At 44.3% G+C, this 19,576-nt stretch overlaps 1 protein-coding gene across 8 annotated transcripts in view; it reads left to right on the top strand.

Moving 5' to 3' along the window:
* Positions 1-19,576, top strand: part of ADAMTS9 (ADAM metallopeptidase with thrombospondin type 1 motif 9) — a 170,024-nt gene that overhangs the window by 39,709 nt on the left and 110,739 nt on the right. For all 8 annotated transcript variants that reach the window (XM_045051823.1, XM_006928919.5, XM_045051826.1 and 5 more), the window contains 5 exons: positions 4,742-4,887; positions 13,390-13,571; positions 13,666-13,802; positions 15,333-15,450; positions 15,701-15,796. In XM_045051823.1, the coding sequence (XP_044907758.1) occupies positions 4,742-4,887; positions 13,390-13,571; positions 13,666-13,802; positions 15,333-15,450; positions 15,701-15,796 (679 nt within the window). The remainder of the gene's footprint in view (positions 1-4,741; positions 4,888-13,389; positions 13,572-13,665; positions 13,803-15,332; positions 15,451-15,700; positions 15,797-19,576) is intronic.

The raw sequence follows: 19,576 nt of genomic DNA, 5'->3' as shown, positions 1-19,576 counted from the left end.
CTTCTCTCTTCTTCCCTCTGTCCACTTTCCTCACTTTGAATATTCTGTTCTTGGCTCCTTTCATTTGCCTCTAGTTTCCCTTGTGGAATTAGTAGCCCTCAGGATGTGTCCATAGAAGAGGTCCTCAGAAATGACAGACTTGAGCTCTCCCTTCCCTGATCTTCTAGATGGGGAATTTAAAAAAGAAGTGACTTGCCCACGGTCACTCAGCTCATCAGGGCAGTGTCCCCATACACCCAAGCCCCTCCCGACCCTCTTTTCCTCCTCTGCTTTGTCTGAAGCGTCTACTGGGGTGGCCATACCTCAGGCCCACTGAGCTCCTTTGGTCCCAGTGGTCAAGCAGGAAGACCGGTGGCTTCTTTACTCGTGTGTCAGGGTGGTTGTAAAGTTACACGAGCTGGCGAGTATGAAAGTTATTTGAAAAATTACAAAGTTCAGTACAAAAAATTAAAAATTACAATGAAGCTGATTTTATACCTGACTTACTTGGTGACTCCGTCAGCTCATGATGTCACTTCTTGATGGCTGAGGACCTCAGCACTTGAGAATACAGCTTTCCCCAATAACAACCTAACCAAACCTATATATGGACGTGGGCACAGTAGCTTTTGCACCTTTCGTTAACTTCAAAAGACATTGCTCTCCTTGGCCAGAGAGAATTCTTCACTTTTTGCAGGACGTTTATCTCGACGTGTTGATGGCTGGAAGATCACAGGTTTGAGTGAGAATATGGTTCTCAGGTTTCCATTAATCCAGACAGACCATTGATGCAAGTGGTTCCTAGATTGGACCTAGCTGACGCCTTGGTTGGTTGGCTTGAGTTAGAGCCAGCTAACTAGGTTGCTTAAATTGATTCCGTTTGATCCCAGAAAAATCACTGCTGCTATCCAGTGGTGGTCCTTAGTCAATCTGACGTAAATCTGACGTACCCACCTGCTATGTCCATTTCTCATGCACGTTATCGCTGGAAAAACCGTAACAAAGGATTTTCAGTAATAGGATGACGTGGCTTGTATTTAGCGATAGTGCCGCGAATGGGCTACCAACGTCAACGTAGCATTGTGGCATCCCAGTCAACCCTGAAACACAAAAGAAGTTGGGAGGACATTTGTCGTATCTTTTTCTGATCTTCTGTTTTCGTAACAGAAGCAGAAGATAAGGGGTTGCAGGGTAATCTTATACCTGAGGGATGGGGAAATTTGGTAGATCTTTCAGAAGTCTTTTTCTCTGTATGCTTATGTTTAGCAAGAGCAAAAGACTTCAAGGCATTCCAGAGGGCAGGCTCAGAACACTCTCAGAGAAGCAACTATGCGGAGAACACGATAGGTAGCTGTTGGTTCTGTTTTAGAAAAAGTATCCAAGTCTAGCAGCTTTTATTAAAGATGCGGGCACGTGTGTGTTTATTTCCCTGACGAGCCTTTATGCATTTTGCATATGCCCAAGATGGTGGAATTGTTGGCGTAGAAATCCTTGGTGTTCTTTTTTCCTCCATTTTGTTTTGTTTTCTTAGAATTAGCAGTAAAACCATATGCCTTTTCTCCAGCCGATTCGGACTCCCTTTGCGGTGGGGTTAATTTCTTGTTTCTTTCTGCCCTGCTCCCTCAGCAGTGATCTGTCTTGAGCTGCTGACACGATGTTATTTTGATGAATGACTCCAATTGTCTTTATTTTCTCCATTCTCTTGTTAAGTCCATTAACATTTCATTTTAACCCTTTTTGTGAGTCTGAGGTATGAAACTCTGGTTTTAAGTCTCCTTAGGACAAAATTGACCAACCTCTCAAAAAAGATGCATTTATATAAACTATCGCTTAAGTGGTCCTGGATACCTTTAAAAAAGGCTGACTATATTTTGGCTTGGATTCCACCAGCCGCTTAGCACTTTGTTATGAAGTAATGGCTCTTCCACTATGTAATTATTTGTCGAATTTGCCTGGTGAAATAGAATCTCTTGGGACATATCTGCCAAACAGCTCTGATTTCCAGGCACTTCTCCTATTCTTGTTGTTGTTGTTGTTGTTGTTGTTTTCAATAAGCTCTGTACCCAATGTGGGATTTGAACTCACGACCCTGAGATCAAGAGTCACATGCTCTTTGGATTGAGCCAGCCAGGTGCCCCACTTCTCCTGTTATTCTAAGCTTCTTCTTCTCCTTCCCTTCCTGCACATCAGTGATCACATCAGTAAGGAATATTTGATTTGCAGATCAGTTTTTAATTGTAAGTATAGGAATTTCTCATTATTTTGTAGAATTTGTAAAACCTGTTTTTAGCAGCTGGCCTTGAGGGCTGGATTTGAGAGTCATCAGCTATGACCCCATTTGTATATTAATTAAGATTTTGTTTAGGTCAGATCCAATTATAGTAATGTAAGCAAATTGGCCCTTTTTTCTGACACATACAAAAAAATTAGTCCCGAACTAGACAGCTTATAGAACTGTGTGGCAGCTCCACAAATCATCAGGCAGAGACATAGGTTCCTAACTTCCTGTTCTGCTCTCATATGCAAATGAATTTCCTCCTCAAGATCACAGAATGGCTGCAGTGACTCCAGCCATCAAGTGGGTGTTCCAGGCAGAATGAAACCAAGGGGCAGGGGACAAAGGGGCAGAAAGACCTTCCCAGGAATGTCACCCAATGTAGTCTGCTGACTTCTCTGATCTGTGCAAGAATCTGCGGAAATACAGATTCTTTTACCAAGGATATAGGAGAGAATGGATATTGGGGAGGCAGCTTGGGGTCTCGGCCTCACTTAACTATGTCATTAATCTTGCCTTTTTACAATTTTTTTTCTCTATTTAATGTCAAAAATTATTTCCATTTGCTCGCCATCGGGAAGGCAGCATATGTGTCACAGTTAAGAGTTGTATAAATGTTTGTCATTATCTTACTAACTTTATTTAGTCAGGTCCCCTGACTTACACAGCTGTGTACTGGGTGCTTTAGATACACTGTCTCTAGTGTTATACTCACGACAACTTTGCAGGTTGGTGTCCGTTTTCAGCTGTGGAAACAGAGTCAGGGACTCACCTAGGGTCGCAGAGTGAGTTTGTGGCAGAGCCCCCGCTCACCACGAGACCATTGGCCTTCCAAGCTTTGTCTTTCTAAGACCTGCACCGGCTGGCATGGCAGCCAGTAGCCGCACATGGCTAATGAGCCCTTCACATGTCAGTCCTAACCTGAGGTGTGCTTAAGAGAAAACATACAGCAGTTGTTGAAGACCGAGTATGAGAAAAAGAGTGCAAAAAACCTAATTGTGCCTTGATCGCACACAGAAGTAATACTATTCAGATACTTGGAGCTAAGTAAAAACATATTAAAATTCAGTTTTCTTTTTACTTGCTTTAAGGTGGCTTCTAGATATTAAAAACCTTTCCTTGAGTGTGTGGCTTCTGGTACATTCTCATTGGATGGTGGTGCTCTAGACCAAGCTACTACCTCTCTCCTTTATTCGTATGTGTGTACGTTGCAATACACGTTCAAGAGCCTTGTGGAGACAAATCCAAAATGATTTCGGGAAGTGCCGCTGTCCCTCTTCCTCCGCCCGCCTTTCTCGGGTCCAGGGTTGCCCAGAGTTCTCTGCACAACGTTTTAAGCCTCTGCCACACAGCCCAGGGAAAGGGAGCCATCCTAAGATGCCCTGAGAGAATAATTACGAGGGAGAAGGCGCTGCAAAGTAGAGAAAGCCTAAGTGCACCCTTTGAGTCGTTGTTGGCTGAGCCTTCTGTGTGGCCGCCCCGTTCAGTCTGGGACCTTCCCCTGCATCTTACTTGTCGTCCATTTTCCCAGCACGCTCCCCCCCCCCACCCCCCACCCCCACCCCCGGCCCCGGCCTCGGTGGGCCTCTGCCTCTGCCTCTGCCCTCCCTGCAGATAAATCACGGCAGCCAGCCACCACCAGCTTCACTTCAGAGATCTGAGCAAGCTGCGGGGCATCACCCTCCTGCCGCCACTGCAGCCAGCGCTTTGTCCGCTGCTCCGTGACCTCGCTTTGTGTCAGGGCCTCACACCCCAACAATGGCAGAGGGTTGAAATGGGCTTCTCGAATCCCTTGTCCTGCTGAGGAGTTTTATTCTGTTTGGTTTTGTTTTAAGCATCATGGCCTTCTTGCTGCTGCAGGCTGGAGAATCTGAAACCATTAGTAACAAAAAAAAGCAATAAAGTTTAGGGCTCTCTGGAATACGTCCATTTCGCTCTGGTCTCATCCCGTGTGCTTTGGTGGAGGGAGTTTATAGGAATCCTCTAACGTGCTTTTTTTTTCCCTCTGCCACTTAATTAAAATTGGCTTTTCACATCTGCGGGGAGCAATAAAACATATTTTACCAGGCTCACAGCATCTTTGAGCCTTCTTAATGGGCATTTGCTCTGCAAATCCAGTAACTCACTTTGGCCCCGTCTGCAGCCAGTCTGCCCGCGTCCTCTCCTCACTTTTCCAAATAGACTAATTGAGCGCTTTGAGCCTGGCCACTGGAGTTACCCTGGGAGCCTGGAACCAACCACTCATTGGTTAGTTTTATTCAAGCAAGTGGTAAATGAAGACATGGCCTAAAATCAATAAGGACGAGATTAAAATCCCTCCAGTTTTCATTATTCACGTAGATGATGAAATGGCAGCATTTCAAACTAGCATGTGGCGGGAGAGGTGGGGTGGGGGGGATGAAGTATGCCATATAATCAAAAGGACAGTGGGTCCTATCACGTCTCCAGCACCGAGCTCTCCCTCACTGTTCCCCTTATTAAACACAGCACTGCAAGTTTGGATTTTGTGTTCCCAAAGAAATGGAGGTCCCTGTGACTGATGGATCCTGGGGAAGTTGGAGTCACTTTGGAACCTGCTCAAGAACGTGTGGAGGGGGCATCAAAACTGCCATTCGTGAGTGCAACAGACCAGAGTAAGTCCTAGAACTCCTTGCTGTCATTATTGGGATGGCCCGACGGGAGCCCTCCGGAAGGGAATCAATCGTTGGGCTGGAAGCAGATGGAAAACTCTTTCCCTGGTAGAGAGTAAGTGCCTTTCTAGGGCTGCTTAGACTGGTGGTATCCAATCAGTTTATTCCCGGGCACTGTCTTCTGTAGCATTAGTTTCTCCCACCATCCTCCATTAAGACTTCGGTCTACCCCAGTAGATGCTTTTTGTGTTGGTTGGTCTGTTTAACAGTTTGACAGTCAGGCGTATCTCCCTGCCTCCAGAGCTTGGTATAGCTGGCCAATGATGAAGGGGAACAGGTTTTCCTGAGGAAATGAAGAAACTGGACATTTCCATCTAGATTGTAGGTAACTTGTACCCTTTCCTGTTAGCTACTGAGATGTTGGACAGGGCACAAGGAGCCCCATCGTGATAGCAGACTCTAAGGGACTGAGAACCTCAAGTCAGGAATTACTTTTAGAATCAAGTTAGTTGTTTTACGGGGAAGACACCTAAGGCCCATCCTACAACTAGACAGTATACAGCCTGGGAGTATCCTGCCTTTCAGGATAATTCTCCTTATGTGACCAGCCTAGCCTTGTAGCACATGTTCAAATGAAGTTGATTTTTTTTTCCCCCTGGCATCTAGCCCAGGAGGCGTGCGTATTTATAAGTAGATTTTAAAAAATCAGATTTTGATGATAAGGAATGACATCAAATTTTGTGTGACTCCAAGATGCATCAACTGGAAGCTAATGCATCACGTTATTGCCATCAAACCTGTATAGGCTAGGGGGCCAAGAAGTCTTCGTAGACTAGTAATAGTTTTTAGATGTATGCACCGATAACCATATTTAAGAACCAGCTGTCTTGGGCTTAGGTAAAGTGATTTCATCCGGTAGTATTCATTTCTTTTTCACAGACTGTGTTGGGGTAGCCAACTGAATTGTAGACAGAAGCTCACAGGTACAACAGTGACGTGGGTGCCGTATATTAGGGTAGCGTAGCACGATGAGTATATTAATGTATGTATATACTGGGATGGTATGATAGGGTTGTATAAGAAGGTGGTAGAAACCACGTACAGGTGCTCCTCAGACTTAGCTGGTTGTTCACAGGTAGGAAAGGGGCCTCGTGTTGGCAAAGCTCCCAGTTTTTTCATAAGAAAAATCTGAATCGGGGCGCCTGGGTGGCTCAGTCGGTTGAGCATCCAGCTTCGGCTCAGGTCATGATCTCGCAGTCTGTGAGTTCGAGCCCCGCGTCGGGCTCTGTGCTGACGGCTCGGAGCCTGGAGCCTGCTTCCGATTCTGTGTCTCCCTCTGTCCCTCTCTGCCCCTTCCCTGCTCATGCTCTGTCTCTCTCTCTCTCCCTCAAAATAAATAAACATTAAGAAAAATTTTTTAAAAAAAGGAAAATCTGAATTGTGTTCACCAGTAAAGAACGTACCTTTAGGCCACTGTTGCCAGCCGTGGCCTAATAAATACTCATTCGTGCAAATCACAAATGACAGTACATTTGTTCCCCTTTATTTTTGTCCACAGTCCAACCTCTATTTCATGTCCATGTGATGTTAGCCTCTGTAAAGACAACTAAAGAGCTCTAAGACACAGACTGTAGTCTGTAGCTATGGGTATAAAGAGTAAACAGTAGATGATCAATAGAGTCTATAGTTTCTGTTAGTTATTTAAGTAATAGCTTAAACCTAGGACGTGCTTTCAAAAAATTCAGACACAGAACGATATGAAATAAAAAAAAATCTGTCATCATCATTCCTCCCTCCCACCTACTCCCCGCAAGAAATCACCGGGCAAAAATGATTTGACGTGCATCACTTTGGACTTTTAAAAAAGATTTGTCATGTAATATGTATTATATGAAATAAGTATTCTGTAGATATGAAATAAGGATCATGTTATATACAGTGTTCCACCACTTGCTTCTTTCAAGTCAATTACAAATCTTAGCTGTTGGTATTATTGAAGCTTTAGAATAAAGCATTTGAAGCTAATAGCAAATATGACACATTTTTTAAAAAAAATTAAGAACTATGCAGTAGCTACGTGGAGCCACATTATTACCATGCTGTTATTGTCGTGAGGATATGACTGTTGCCAACAGTAGGCATTTTTGAAACGGTGACTCAAGAATACGTCGTTGAAAAGAAGTGTTTGGTCTTTTTTTTTTTTTTTTTTAAGTCTTCGAGCAATTCTAGAGGTAATGTAGAAAGTGGAGAGAGATAAATCACTTCATAATTGGAACGAGCCAGACAAAGAAAATCACCCAGCGTAAAGATCTCAGCAGGAAAGGATCTCAAGCCTCCAAGTGAAGCAAAGATCCGTGCATTCACAAGTTAGGGGCTGATCATTAAAGACTTCAATTAGAGGTCCTTGTCCTTGCTGTTTGCTATGGGAGGTTTTAAAAGAATACAATCCCCCCAGTTGACTGTCAGCCCTGACACCATTTCATGAAAGCGCTTCCAAGTTATTTGCACTTTGGGATGTCCCTGTGAATTGAGGAAGGAGTCTGCCTCCGAAAACTTTGAGGAAGTCAGTTTGACGAGAGAAAGGGACACAGAACAGGGAAAATCAGATCCAAATCTCAGTTTGAAAGCTCGTTCAGAGAAACTCACAGAGCAGATGGTTCATTATGCAGGAATCAGTAGTAGTTGCTGCTGACTCTCAAGGCGTTTGAGGGAAGTGGTGCCCCTGGAGCTGGCAACCTGCCTCTTCCCGGGTTGAGGAGCCCTTTGAATATAATGTAGAGCCCCATTTTTAGTCCAAGGTATGTCTCTATTGAGACCCTGAGTTGTTTTTATTTTTTTTTCACAGTATTCATGCGATTCAAGAATGTATTTAACATCCATACTTTGCGCTGTATCTTTAGGGTTGTTTCCCTTGAAAGTGTAAAAGTTACAAAAGAGAAATAGCCTTGTCCTACACATGGGATAACGGCATACTCGTGAACAAGCTGTAGAAACCAGATGCTTTCTGATTTTGGTCAAAAGGTGTTTGGTCTCAGCTAGTAGGCAGTCCTGCTGATTTGCCATCATGAGAATATGGCCCTAATATTTTGTCTTTAAATGTTTTATTTATTTTTTAGTCCCATCTTTGACCCATGCCCTGTAGATAAGAGCTTATGTTCTGATTTGTAAACACAGTCCCAGTTTACGTCTGTTGTCCAGGAGAAGTTATTCATAGCTACCCTTTACATTCTGTAAGTGTCCTGAATTGAACAATTAATTACGTGATCACCCAATCATATCTATAAGAAACATGTAATACAGTAAACCCTAAAATCATAACTGCCAAAAGCATAACTTAGGGTACCAACACAAGGCCACCGTTGGAACTAGAAGTCGCATTTATCAGGCCATTGGGCCCTACACTTGTTATTTCGTGCTCTGAATTGACTCTGAGCTTCCTAGTAGCTAGAAAAAAAAATGTATACAGTTTTTACAGTCCATCAAAAAAAAAAATTGTCCCAGTTCTTTGGGAAAGAACTGGTGCTTCCCTTCCCTCTTCTGGTGCTTCTGTTTTGCTTTTAAGTTAGGAGGTAAGTTAAATTAAAAACTAAGAAACTCATAGGTGTGAGGAAAAGATTGTGAACTAGATATTTTCCCATTTAGGCTTTCACCATAGTAACTGCTTATGAAATCTGGCATACGAGCAAGGTAATAGATGTCTATTTCATCTAAGGAAACGAATCGCTCATTTGGCTGGAAAGAGTTGCAGCGACGTTTTTTTTTTTTTTTTTCTTCAGGCACTGAGTTGGGTGAGCGTATTTCAAAATTCAAGAATTAGTTGCTGTGGGAAAGCTATTAACTAATGAGTGAATAAAGATATCCAGGCCTTTAGACTGCTCTATTCGGAAGGATCATTAATGATTGCAAGTATAGCTCTCTGGCCCATCCCATCTAATCCCTGAATAGCCTTTCAGCGTCCACTGCAGTTGTCCATTAGACCTCTTCCCCAAACCCTCCCAGCATAGGAAACACACTACCTTCTGGGGCTGCCTGTCGAATCGTTAGAAATTCCTTCCCTGTGCTAACCCTAATCTGCCTGCTGCAATTCATTTTAAGTGTTCACAGAAGCTGAGATTTCTGTTCAAACCCATTTGCTGACCAAAATTTAGCTTTCCTGGAGGGTGAACGCACGTGTGGTGATCTTTGCAAAAATTCCTTCATAGCTTTGGCCATGCAGTATCATGAATTTTCTTTGTATATGAATAGGCATGGTTGTGTACTATGTGCCTGAAAGAAAGATTCAGCTCAGCTGTGCTGAATATAGTTACTTTCATAGTAATTAACCTAGCAGTTTCATTAAGTCCTTTCCATCTGTATTTGACCTGCAATGTTTTAAAGGATCTTAATAGCAGGAAAATGTGGTTAATATTATTTTTTTAAATTAATTAATTAATTTTTTTAACATTTTTATTTATTTTTGAGAGACAGAGAGAGACAGAGCATGATTGGGGGAGGGGCAGAGAGAGAAGGGGAGACACAGAATCTGAAGCAGGCTCCAGGCTCTGAGCTGTCAGCTGTCAGCACAGAGCCCGACGTGGGGCTCGAACCCACAAACCGTGAGCTCATGACCTGAGCTGAAGTCGGAGGCTCAACCGACCGAGCCACCCAGGCGCCCCGTGGTTAATACTATTTTTTAAAGCTGCATTTCCTCTAATTTTTATTATTTGCCTACATGGAAAAAAAAAATACTCCCATCCAGCGAAATTATTAAATTACAGCATGAATTTTTTCCATGCTGAAAGGTAAGTTAGGTTGGCTACAGCCTTCCCCGTTACGCAGTCATTGCAAATCAGGCAGAGGTACTCTGGGATAAGAGAAAAGGCACATGTTCTGAGAGGGCAAATTTAAGTTTGTTGATAAAATATAATCTGTCTTTACATAAAAAATAGCAGAGTCACAGAATGAGTCTTGATACGGAAAGAGGCCTGTCTCAAGAGAGGAAGCCGAGGAAAGACACCAGATCATGAGCTTTGAATCCGGGAGACCTGCGTTGGTCCGTCGACCAGCAGGTCTCACCTGATGGACATGTCACCTTGCCAGGTTACCTAACACTTCTGAAACAATTTCAAACAAGCCTTCAGGAGCAAGGCTGCCACTACCTGCCTCACAGCACGGCTGGACCCGGTCACAGAAAGTGGCATGGTGCCTTGCACGCAAGAGTGGCTCACGGGTGGGCAGACCTTTACCGTAAAGGAACGTGTTTGCCACAGAGCACTCAGTAAGTGTTTCAGACTTGAGGATCAGAGCGTCTGTGACCCAGCTATTCAACCTTGCTGATACAGTGACAGACAGACACCCGCGACATGTGAACGGTTGAGTGTGGCTGCACGCCAATTAAACCTTATTTATGGATATTACTCTTTGAATTTCATCTAACTCTTATGTGTCTCAAAATATGTTTTATATTTTCTTAAATTTTTATTTTTTATTCATTTAATCAAATTTTTTCATGTTTATTTTTGAGAGAGAGAGAGAGAGAGAGAGAGAGAGAGAGAGGGAGAGCGAGCAGGGGAGGGGCAGGGACAGGACTCCCAGCCAAAACAGGCTCCAGGCTCCGAGCTGTCAGCACAGAGCCTGGTGTGGGGCTCAAACCCACAAAAGGTGAGATCACGACCTGAGCCGAAGTCAGAACCTTAACCGACTGAGCCACCTAAGCACCCTTTTCCTTAATTTTTTAAAATAGAAAAGCCATTCTTATCTCACAGCCAGGGAAGGACAGGAAGTGGACAGGATTTGGTCCACAGGCTGTGGTTGGCAGGCTCTTGTAATAGCTAAACATTTACAGTGTGGCAGGCCTTGTGTAAGTGCTTTGAATGTATTAACCCAGCTGACCCTCGCTTACCCTGATGAAGTAGATACTAGGATCATCTCTCTTTTACAGAGAGGGAAACTGATCCTTCAAAAGATTAAGCAACTTGCCCAAGACTGCACCATTATTAAGAGGCAGGCCTGGGATTCAAACCCTCTGTTTGCACAGTCCCCACCTATGACCCTCAGCAACACTGCCTCTCCCATGGAGGGTTTTCTGTGTGTTGTTTTTTCAAAATGTCATTTATAAAAGTAAGTCAGTGAATGCTGTTTGCCGCTCAATAGTAGTCAAAAGCAAACGTCCCTTTCCTCTGAAGGGAAACTACCTGTAAGTATTTATTATTCACAGCCCAAAAAACTGCTACATGTGGGCCGTTTCTGGGGTGCATTAAGACTTGTTGTATAAGAGAGCCAAAAGAAAAGAACCAACTTTTGAAAATTTAATTTCAAAAAGAAAAATGAGCTACTGTCAGGCGATACATAAACGATCAATCCTGCATAGTTAGTGGGCCTTTTAAGAAGATTCCGCAAAGATCATCTCAATCTGAGGAAAAATTGCAAGAGGTCTTACATGTAGCACATTTAAAATGCGTTTCACCTGAACAGGTATATGGGCCTGATCTGTTACTCATGTATCATCTGTGATATTGTGTGCATGGGACTAGGGCGTCTTGGTACTTAGAGAAGAGCTGGGGATTCAGGAAGCCAAGGCTCTATCAATAAATGGCACCAAAAAAGGAAGGAAAAAAAAAAAAAAGTCTTGACCATAGTTCCTGGATAATGTAGCAGAAAGAGCACAGAGAAGAACCCAGGGAATTTAGAATTCTAGTCCTGTCTCTTCTCTTTCTTTATCTGTGTGATCATGACAAAGTACTTGACTTCTCTGAACTTCGTGTTGCTCGATATAAAAGTACTGCCTCTGCCTTACCCTTGGGCAAGATAGGAGTGTATTTTAGGGAGTCAAGTGCACAGTGGAGCTAGAAAGCATATGGGCTTAATTGTGTTTCATGGAGAAACAATGAGACACAGTTATTGTTGGGTTAGGTGCCATGTTGTATCCCTAGATACAGTTTTCTTTGTGATAAATAACTGAATATTTATCCGCCTCCTTACTAAGCTTCCCAGATTCTGAGCTTTTCATGGCAGGTGTACAATATCACCTCTGTTCTACATGCAGGATGGAGCTCAGAGAGGCGAGGTAGCGCCCACAAAGGTGTCCAGTGTGTGGCTGCAAAGCCCATGCTCCTCCCTTAGTCTCCGCATGTTTGATCTAGGGAGCACGTTGCGACAGTTTCATGGCGGGTGGCCCTTCCTGACGCTTGGTGCTCTGCAGGAGCACTGAGTCCTGCCTTCACGCTGCACACCCTGACTTAAAGCAGATTCGGTACTCAAAGTGCACGGTTGGATCAGATTAGGTTGGGGGTGCTGACATATTAGCACAGTAGCTAACGTTTTCAGTATCTACTATTTGTGCTCATTTTAGACAAGGGGGCAACTGATACTCGGGGGCTGAGAACTTCAGAACTTCATCTGAAGTCATGCACCGAGGGTAGGGTCGGGACTGGAACCCAGCTCTACTTCCAGAGCCTTACCTGTTCTGTTGGACCGGCTCTTGTTGTATAAGTGGGCACAGATGTCTTTCCCATTCACCCAGGTCCCAGCTTAACAAAACAAAACAAAAACCCCTTTGTATGGTCCAAATTGCCCTGAAAGATTCATTTTAAAGAGGAAAAGTGGAAAACTTTCTTTCCGTTTCAGAGATGTCCGTAGAGTAGCTGCGAAATCCGACCTGCTCCAGCCCTGGGTGGGCGAGCCCAACTTCCTACGATTCTCTGATCTTCCCGTTTCCATGATGAACTTGGCAAGCTGTGGACTGCTAGGAGAAACGTTGTATAATTTAGTCATTGGGTCACATCTGGAAAATACATGTACATTTGAATTTCATCTAATTCAGGGTTGCATGTCGAGATGAAATTTACACTCTGGTGCTGTGCAGGCACCCTCCGTGCTCTCGTCACACAAAAGTTAATGAAACCAGTCTGCTCTTCCTGCTCTTCCTATTAAGTTAGTCACAATATGGGGATGTTCCTTTTACTCCGTCTCACTTGTAAGACAAAACAAAGAAAAACAATGGTTGTGAGGGTGGAGAGAAGGAGGGAGGGAGGGAGAGAATGAACGTAAGTAGAATAGCACAGGTTTTAGGCTGGTCTCCTGTGAGACTGTCATGTTACAAAAAGTAGACAGGGAGCATTCCAATGACTCCTCTGGGCCTTTTACCTTCCACATTTTTAAAACCAAAGGACTGCATTTTCAGGAGAGAGAGGACAGATTATTGTCCAACAGATCCCAGGCTTTGTATTTCAAACTCGAAGTTACATGCTCTAACGTTTCATCTTCAGCACTGCCTTACTCAATAACCCCTTCCCGTTTATAGATGGAGGGGCTGGGGCTTCTGGAGGTTAAGTGACTTGCCCAAGGTCATACAATTCATGGTAATGAAAGCAGAAAGCACACGCAGATCTCAGAGCCTCAGTCCTGTCCTCTGTCATCAGCCACTTTTAGACATGCTTCCCTGGGAGACAGGAAACCACGGATGAGAGAGCGATGTGGGAAGAAATCCCTGGCAATACAGCGCATGTGTTCTTTCCCTTTCCCCAGGCCCAAAAATGGTGGGAAGTACTGTGTAGGACGTAGGATGAAGTTTAAGTCCTGCAACACAGAGCCATGTCTCAAGCAGAAGCGAGACTTCCGAGATGAACAGTGTGCTCAGTTTGACGGGAAGCATTTCAACATCAACGGTCTGCTTCCCACTGTGCGTTGGGTCCCTAAGTACAGTGGAAGTAAGTGCAACCAGGGGGGTGCTGTGGTTGGTCGGCAGGCCGGCCCGGGGGTGCAGGTCCGAAACTCACATTGCGTCGTGTGTTTCCTCTCTAGTTTTGATGAAGGACCGTTGCAAGTTGTTCTGCAGGGTGGCAGGTAACACGGCCTACTACCAGCTCCGAGACAGAGTGATAGATGGGACGCCCTGTGGCCAAGACACCAGCGATATCTGTGTCCAAGGCCTCTGCCGGGTGAGTCCCACATCGCGTTTCCTTCACCGTGTCTTGCTGCTAAGCCGTGATTTGTGGCTTCCTCGAGAGACCAGCGGCTAATAATCTGTGCGCTGTCTCCAGGGAAGTGGTTTTCCGAGCGTGTTTCCCAGGGCAGCATCAGCAGTGGCATCGCTTGATTGTGATGCCGAAGTTCGAGAACCGGCGTCCTGCATTTTTCCGGCACTCTCAACCTCTGTGAGGATCTGCGCGAAACCTCCCCGCGAAAATTTATTACAATAATTTGTACACACACACCTTCCTTTACTGTAACCTCAGGGCTAACCCTTAACCATTTGGTTAAGGTTAAACCAAATGCTTCCCACACAGCGAGTTTTCTAGACTGAATAGCTCTGTTCCAGAAAGACATCGTAAGGAATCAGGCTTCAGCCAGGCCTCCATCAGATTTCTCATTCTGATTTCAAACACCATAGCTTCTACCTGAGACCTACTTGTTTGTTAGTCTTGGATGGGACATGGAGAAACTTCTGGAAGATCATGAAGCACGAGTGCCGTGATTCCTAGAGGGCTTGATACCATTTCACTGTTCTTACCAATCAGAAAACATTCTTAGCGTCGCCAGGCTTTGAGATAATTTATTTGTTCCTTGCGTGTGGTCCAGGAAAATGGGGATTCTAGTCAGTCGGATCTGATGCAGTGAGCCCCTGAGAGCTTCACCCATTTCCCAACTCAGAACTGCACAGTCCATGTTGGCTTGTCAGTCCGTTCGTAGTAAAACACTGAGCTTCTCCTCAGAGGCATTTTTTTCTTTAATGTTTAGTTTTGAAAGAGAGAGAGACCGGGGCAGAGAGAGAGGGAGACACAGAATCTGAAGCAGACTCCAGGGTCTGAGCTGTCAGCACAGAGCCTCACGTGGGGCTCGAACTCCCTAACCATGAGACCATGACCGGAGCCGAAGTCAGTTGCTTTGACTGACTGAGCCACCTAGGCGCCCTGAGATAGCAGATCTTTAATTGGATACAGTCACCCCCGCCAGCATTCCTATGTCTTCATTCTTGAGCGGTTTTTCTCATTTATTCCACTTATTTGTAGACAGACTTCTCAAACTTTATTTTTTTTTAATATTTTATTTTTAACTAATCTCTCCACCCAGTGTGGAGCTCGTACCTGCAACCCTTAGGTCAAGGGTCACGTACTCTACCGACTGAGCCAGCCAGGCGCCCCTGTACTTCTCAAACTTTAATCTGTAGATGAAGCGCCTAAGTGTCCTCCAGCATGTCAGAATTCCACCCAGTGGATCTGGGTGGAGCCCAAGGTAATACATTACTAACAGCCTCAGAGATGCCCATGGCTGCCGGTCCAAGGACCACATTTTCCAGACCAGGGCTAAAGACAATTTGAGTTCTCAGCCGTTGCAACTTTAAAGGGACGTTCTTGTCATTTTTGGAATGCGTCATTAGAACAAACATGCTACCTGCCGTTTCATAATGTTTTCTGATTTGTATAACTTTATAATACTTACCATTCATTTCAAACGTTTCTTCTTAAAAGCAAGCTGGATGCGACCACGTTTTAAACTCAAAAGCCCGGAGAGATAAATGTGGAGTTTGTGGTGGTGATAATTCTTCATGCAAAACAGTGGCAGGAACATTTAACACAGTGCATTATGGTAAGAACCTGTCCCTAAGAACCGTGAGAGGGAAAATAGTCAAAGTTGAAAAATTGTTAACCGCATGTAGTATGTAAAAGTATTCATGTCAGGCGTAAAGTCAGTCTTGTTAGGGTACATTAGCCGTCCGGCTAGAAGACACTCAAGAGTGAGAATTGTATTACACCCCTGGGTGGCCCACCTTTTATTCCATACCTAGAGAAAGTGACTTGTGCTGTGGAATACTGAGTTTTGGCTAAATTCCTTTCAGGTTACAATACTGTGGTCCGAATTCCAGCCGGTGCTACCAATATCGACGTGCGGCAGCACAGTTTCTCAGGGAAATCAGAGGATGATAACTACTTGGGTAAGATGGCCTGTCCCCTGCCATGGGCGGGAATTCTGGTTCTCTGGAGCCGTTGGCAGGTGCTCCCTCCTTCCCCCTTCTGCGCACAGAGAGCTTTCAGATGTCGTGTGTTTTCATTCAAGAAGTTGATCTTGAAATTCCTTATTTTGTTTCTCCCTCATGTGTATACCCTCGAAGTATGGAATGAAGAGTCGTGTAGTTACCCTAGTCAATATCAGGGCTTTATTCTGGATCGCAGTAAATAGGAAGGCCCTACATCAGATTTTGAAAGCGCTTACCTTGTAAGTTCAGCGTAAAAATTTAAAGGTACCACTTCCCCTAATTTTTGTGGTGTCAGCTCTAACCAGTTATAGACCACTGGTGTGGACCTATTCGACATTTCGTTACGCCCTGTTATTCCAAAAGGTTCTAGAGTGGTACATTTTTCTCATGTCATGACTAGAATAGCCCGCCTTGTTCCTTTATAGATTCTTCATCCTTCTCTCATGTCCAGGCACATGACTAATTCATGTCTGTGCCTTCTGTTTAAACCACAACACGCCAACAACCCTGTGTTCATTTCAACAGTTTGCTCAGCCCAATCCCACGTCAACTTGTCCTTCTGTAAACCGCTGTGATTATGAAATTTTCCCAACCACTTTTAATTAAGAGAAGGACAAGGGGAGTGAGGTCATGACTGAAGGGATTCAGCTGGTCACCTTGCACAACCAGACTCCTCCAAGCCATGGAAGGCAGCGTGCCTTGCCCTCTGATCTAGAAGAAATCACAGCAGTCTGGCTGGGCAGTCACTTTTTAAAAGAAATGAATGTACTTGTTCTCTTACAATGTCCAAGCAGAAACTCTATTTAATCTATCTGAATTCAGCCTCTGTAGAGGCTTTCTCGACACATTTGGGCATCATGAGCTAGTCAGTGAGTATTTGTTGAATCAAATTAGAATCCCTGTCTGTATTTTGGAATATCTACATGAAATCCTTCATAAGTAGACAATGATCCTTTGGCCACACATGCTAATCCAGTATGATACGTATACACAACTTCCTCATAGTATTTTCTGCAGTGTATATTCATTCATTCATTCATTCATTCATTCATTCCCTTATTTAATATGTGCCAGGCACTCTTCTGGGTACAATAAACCAAAATAAAAGAATAAGTAAGTAAAAATCACTGTCTCCTTGGAGCTTTTTAGTGAGAGAAGAGAGACAATAAGCAATAACTTAACAGATAAGCAAACTGTATACTGTTAGAAGGTGGGAAGTGCTATTAGAAAATAGAACAACAGAAGGGAAATTGGGATACTGAGGATGAGTTGGGAACAATGGAGCTGAAATGTTTGCATGGTAGCAGGAGAAAACAGGTTGATTGGGGGAAGAGCATTCCAGGCAGAGGGAACAGCCAGTGCAAAATCCTTGAAATGGGAGCAAGTCTAGATTGCTCCGAGAATAGAGGGAGGCCCGTGGGGCTGTAGCTGTAGCACAGAGGAGAGTTCTAGATGAGGCTAACCATGTACCAGGACTAGATAATATAGGGCCATATAACCATTGAAAGGACTTGCTGATACTCTGGGAGACATGGGGAGCTAGTGAAGGTTGGGAGCTGAGGAATAACTTGATATAATCACATTTGTGTTTTCAGAGGAGCACTTAGGCTGGAAGAAGGGCACAGAGTAAATGCAAAGAAGACTGGTTGGGAATTATTGCAGTAGTCCAAGAGAGAGATGCTAGTGGTTTGGTCCCCATTAGGAGCACTGGAGGTGACAGTACCTGGTTGAAATCTGGATATTTTTTGAAGGCAGAATCATCATGATTTGTTGGTAGATTGGATATGGTAGATGAGAGAGAAAAAGAAGTCAGGGTGACGCCAGGATTTCTACCTGAGCAGCTGAGAAGACAGAGTTGCCATTAGCTGAGATGAGACAATTTGTTTGTTATTTATCCATATGACCACTAGGGTCTTAAGGTCAGAGGCTGTGTCTTTATATCTTTAGTCCTTGATGTAAAGATGATACATATACATGCTAAGTAAATGATTGTTCAGTTGTTAGACGGTCAATGCTCATGCTTTTTAAAAAAATTTTTTTTTAATGCTTATTTATTTTTGAGAGAGACAGAGACAGAGACAGAACGTGAGCGGGGGAGGGGCAGAGAGAGAAGGAGACACAGAATCTGAAGCAGGCTCCAGGCTCGGAGCTGTCAGCACAGACCTGACCTGACACGGGGCTCGAACTCACAAGCTGTGAGATCATGACCTGAGCCGAAGTTGGCCGCCCGACCGACTGAGCCACCCAAGCGCCCCAACTCATGCTGTCTTTACTGGGTGTTTCCTATGTGCTTAACGGGGGGATGAGATTATCATGTAAATATACAGAACCATCCCTTCTTTTAAAGACCACGGAGTGTCACTTGGAATCATTCACTCAGTAACTGTGTCAACTTTTTCCCACCCTAGATATCCAAATGAATGGTGACTTTATAAAACAATTAACAAAGTTCTTGGGGATGCTTTTCAATTTACTTTTGGGGGGAATCCACATTTCTCATTTCAGCACCGAGCAAAATAGGTCAAGCGCTTTTGTTTTTGTTTTTGTTTTTGTTTTTCGTGCCCTGCGTTATAAACTTGAACATGTGGCTGCTATGGCCCTGGTACTTCCTAATTAAATCCTGCAGCATCGCGTGCAACCTCCTTTATTAATTCATTTCCTGAAAGCCAAAAGCCATGTTGACCTGCTTCTTTCTTCTCCTTGAAAAGGAGAAGAATTCTTCTCTCTTCTTTCCCTTCTTGGAAAGATCTTCCAAGTAGTAGCCTTAGTTCAATTGAACTTCATGAACCAGGCCAGGCGCCTGAATTGGGGAGGACTTCCTGATAACCTTGTATTCTTCATTGGCGGTTTCTTAATCTCCTTGTAAAGAATGAAAGCAAAATTCACGAAGATTTGTCATCTGGGACATGCAGGCTGAGGCATTCGTGGCTCTTTAGTGGAATATTGTGGTAAAGTCACCTGTTGACCAAAGAACTTTCTGGAAGCAAATGAGAAGTATGCAGGCGTAGATGGCCAGTCACAGTTCACTGAGTGTGAAAGTCAAGACCTCAGGGCCTTTGAACATTGCAGTGGCTTCTTAACAAGTGAGGAAGAACATGATGTCGTCCAATCTGAGGTGTGTACAAATTTACGCTCAGCCCGAAGGAAGGTAGAGCAAATGCTCCAAGAAGGTTTTAAAACCCACAGCTGTTTGCATCGCTGAGGTATCTTCCTCCTTCTCCCTCACATTTTTTTAAAGGCCAGTCAAGCCACGCTCTTTCCGCATGCGTTGGTGAGGGAGCCGTTTCCAGGGGAGAGGGCCTTTGTAGCAACCTAGCTCTGATGGGTGAAATGGGGGGGAAACCAACCCAGGAAATTAGCTCCCCTAATCGCATTAGTGGAAGGTTGGGCAGGAGACTGTTGTTTGCAGGAAGCTATTTGTTTCACAAGGTACCGAAGCAGAAAGTCTCCCTGTCAAAGGTCATCCTTTCACACAGCCCGCTCCCTCCGGTTGGGTTGGAGCCAAGCTGCACCCAGTGCCACCATGTTCGAGTTTCTTTAGGAGAAAAAGGGGCCATTGCCATGATACATGTTGTCTCCAGTTCACTTAGCTCTTGATTAATTATGGCAACGGGAAGACAGGAATCAATTCAGTTGGAGATAAAGCACGAAGTTCAGTTCACCTGACGACTCCTATCTCTTTCCCTCCTCACCATCTACTGGGAGAAGGAGCACGCAGGGAAGGGGAACATGGCCCGA

This window comes from Felis catus, chromosome A2, assembly GCF_018350175.1.
Source record: "Felis catus isolate Fca126 chromosome A2, F.catus_Fca126_mat1.0, whole genome shotgun sequence".
In the NCBI taxonomy this organism is placed as follows: domain Eukaryota; kingdom Metazoa; phylum Chordata; class Mammalia; order Carnivora; family Felidae; genus Felis; species Felis catus.
Note: the sequence above shows the minus strand (reverse complement) of the source record. Positions and strands in the feature narration are given on the sequence as shown.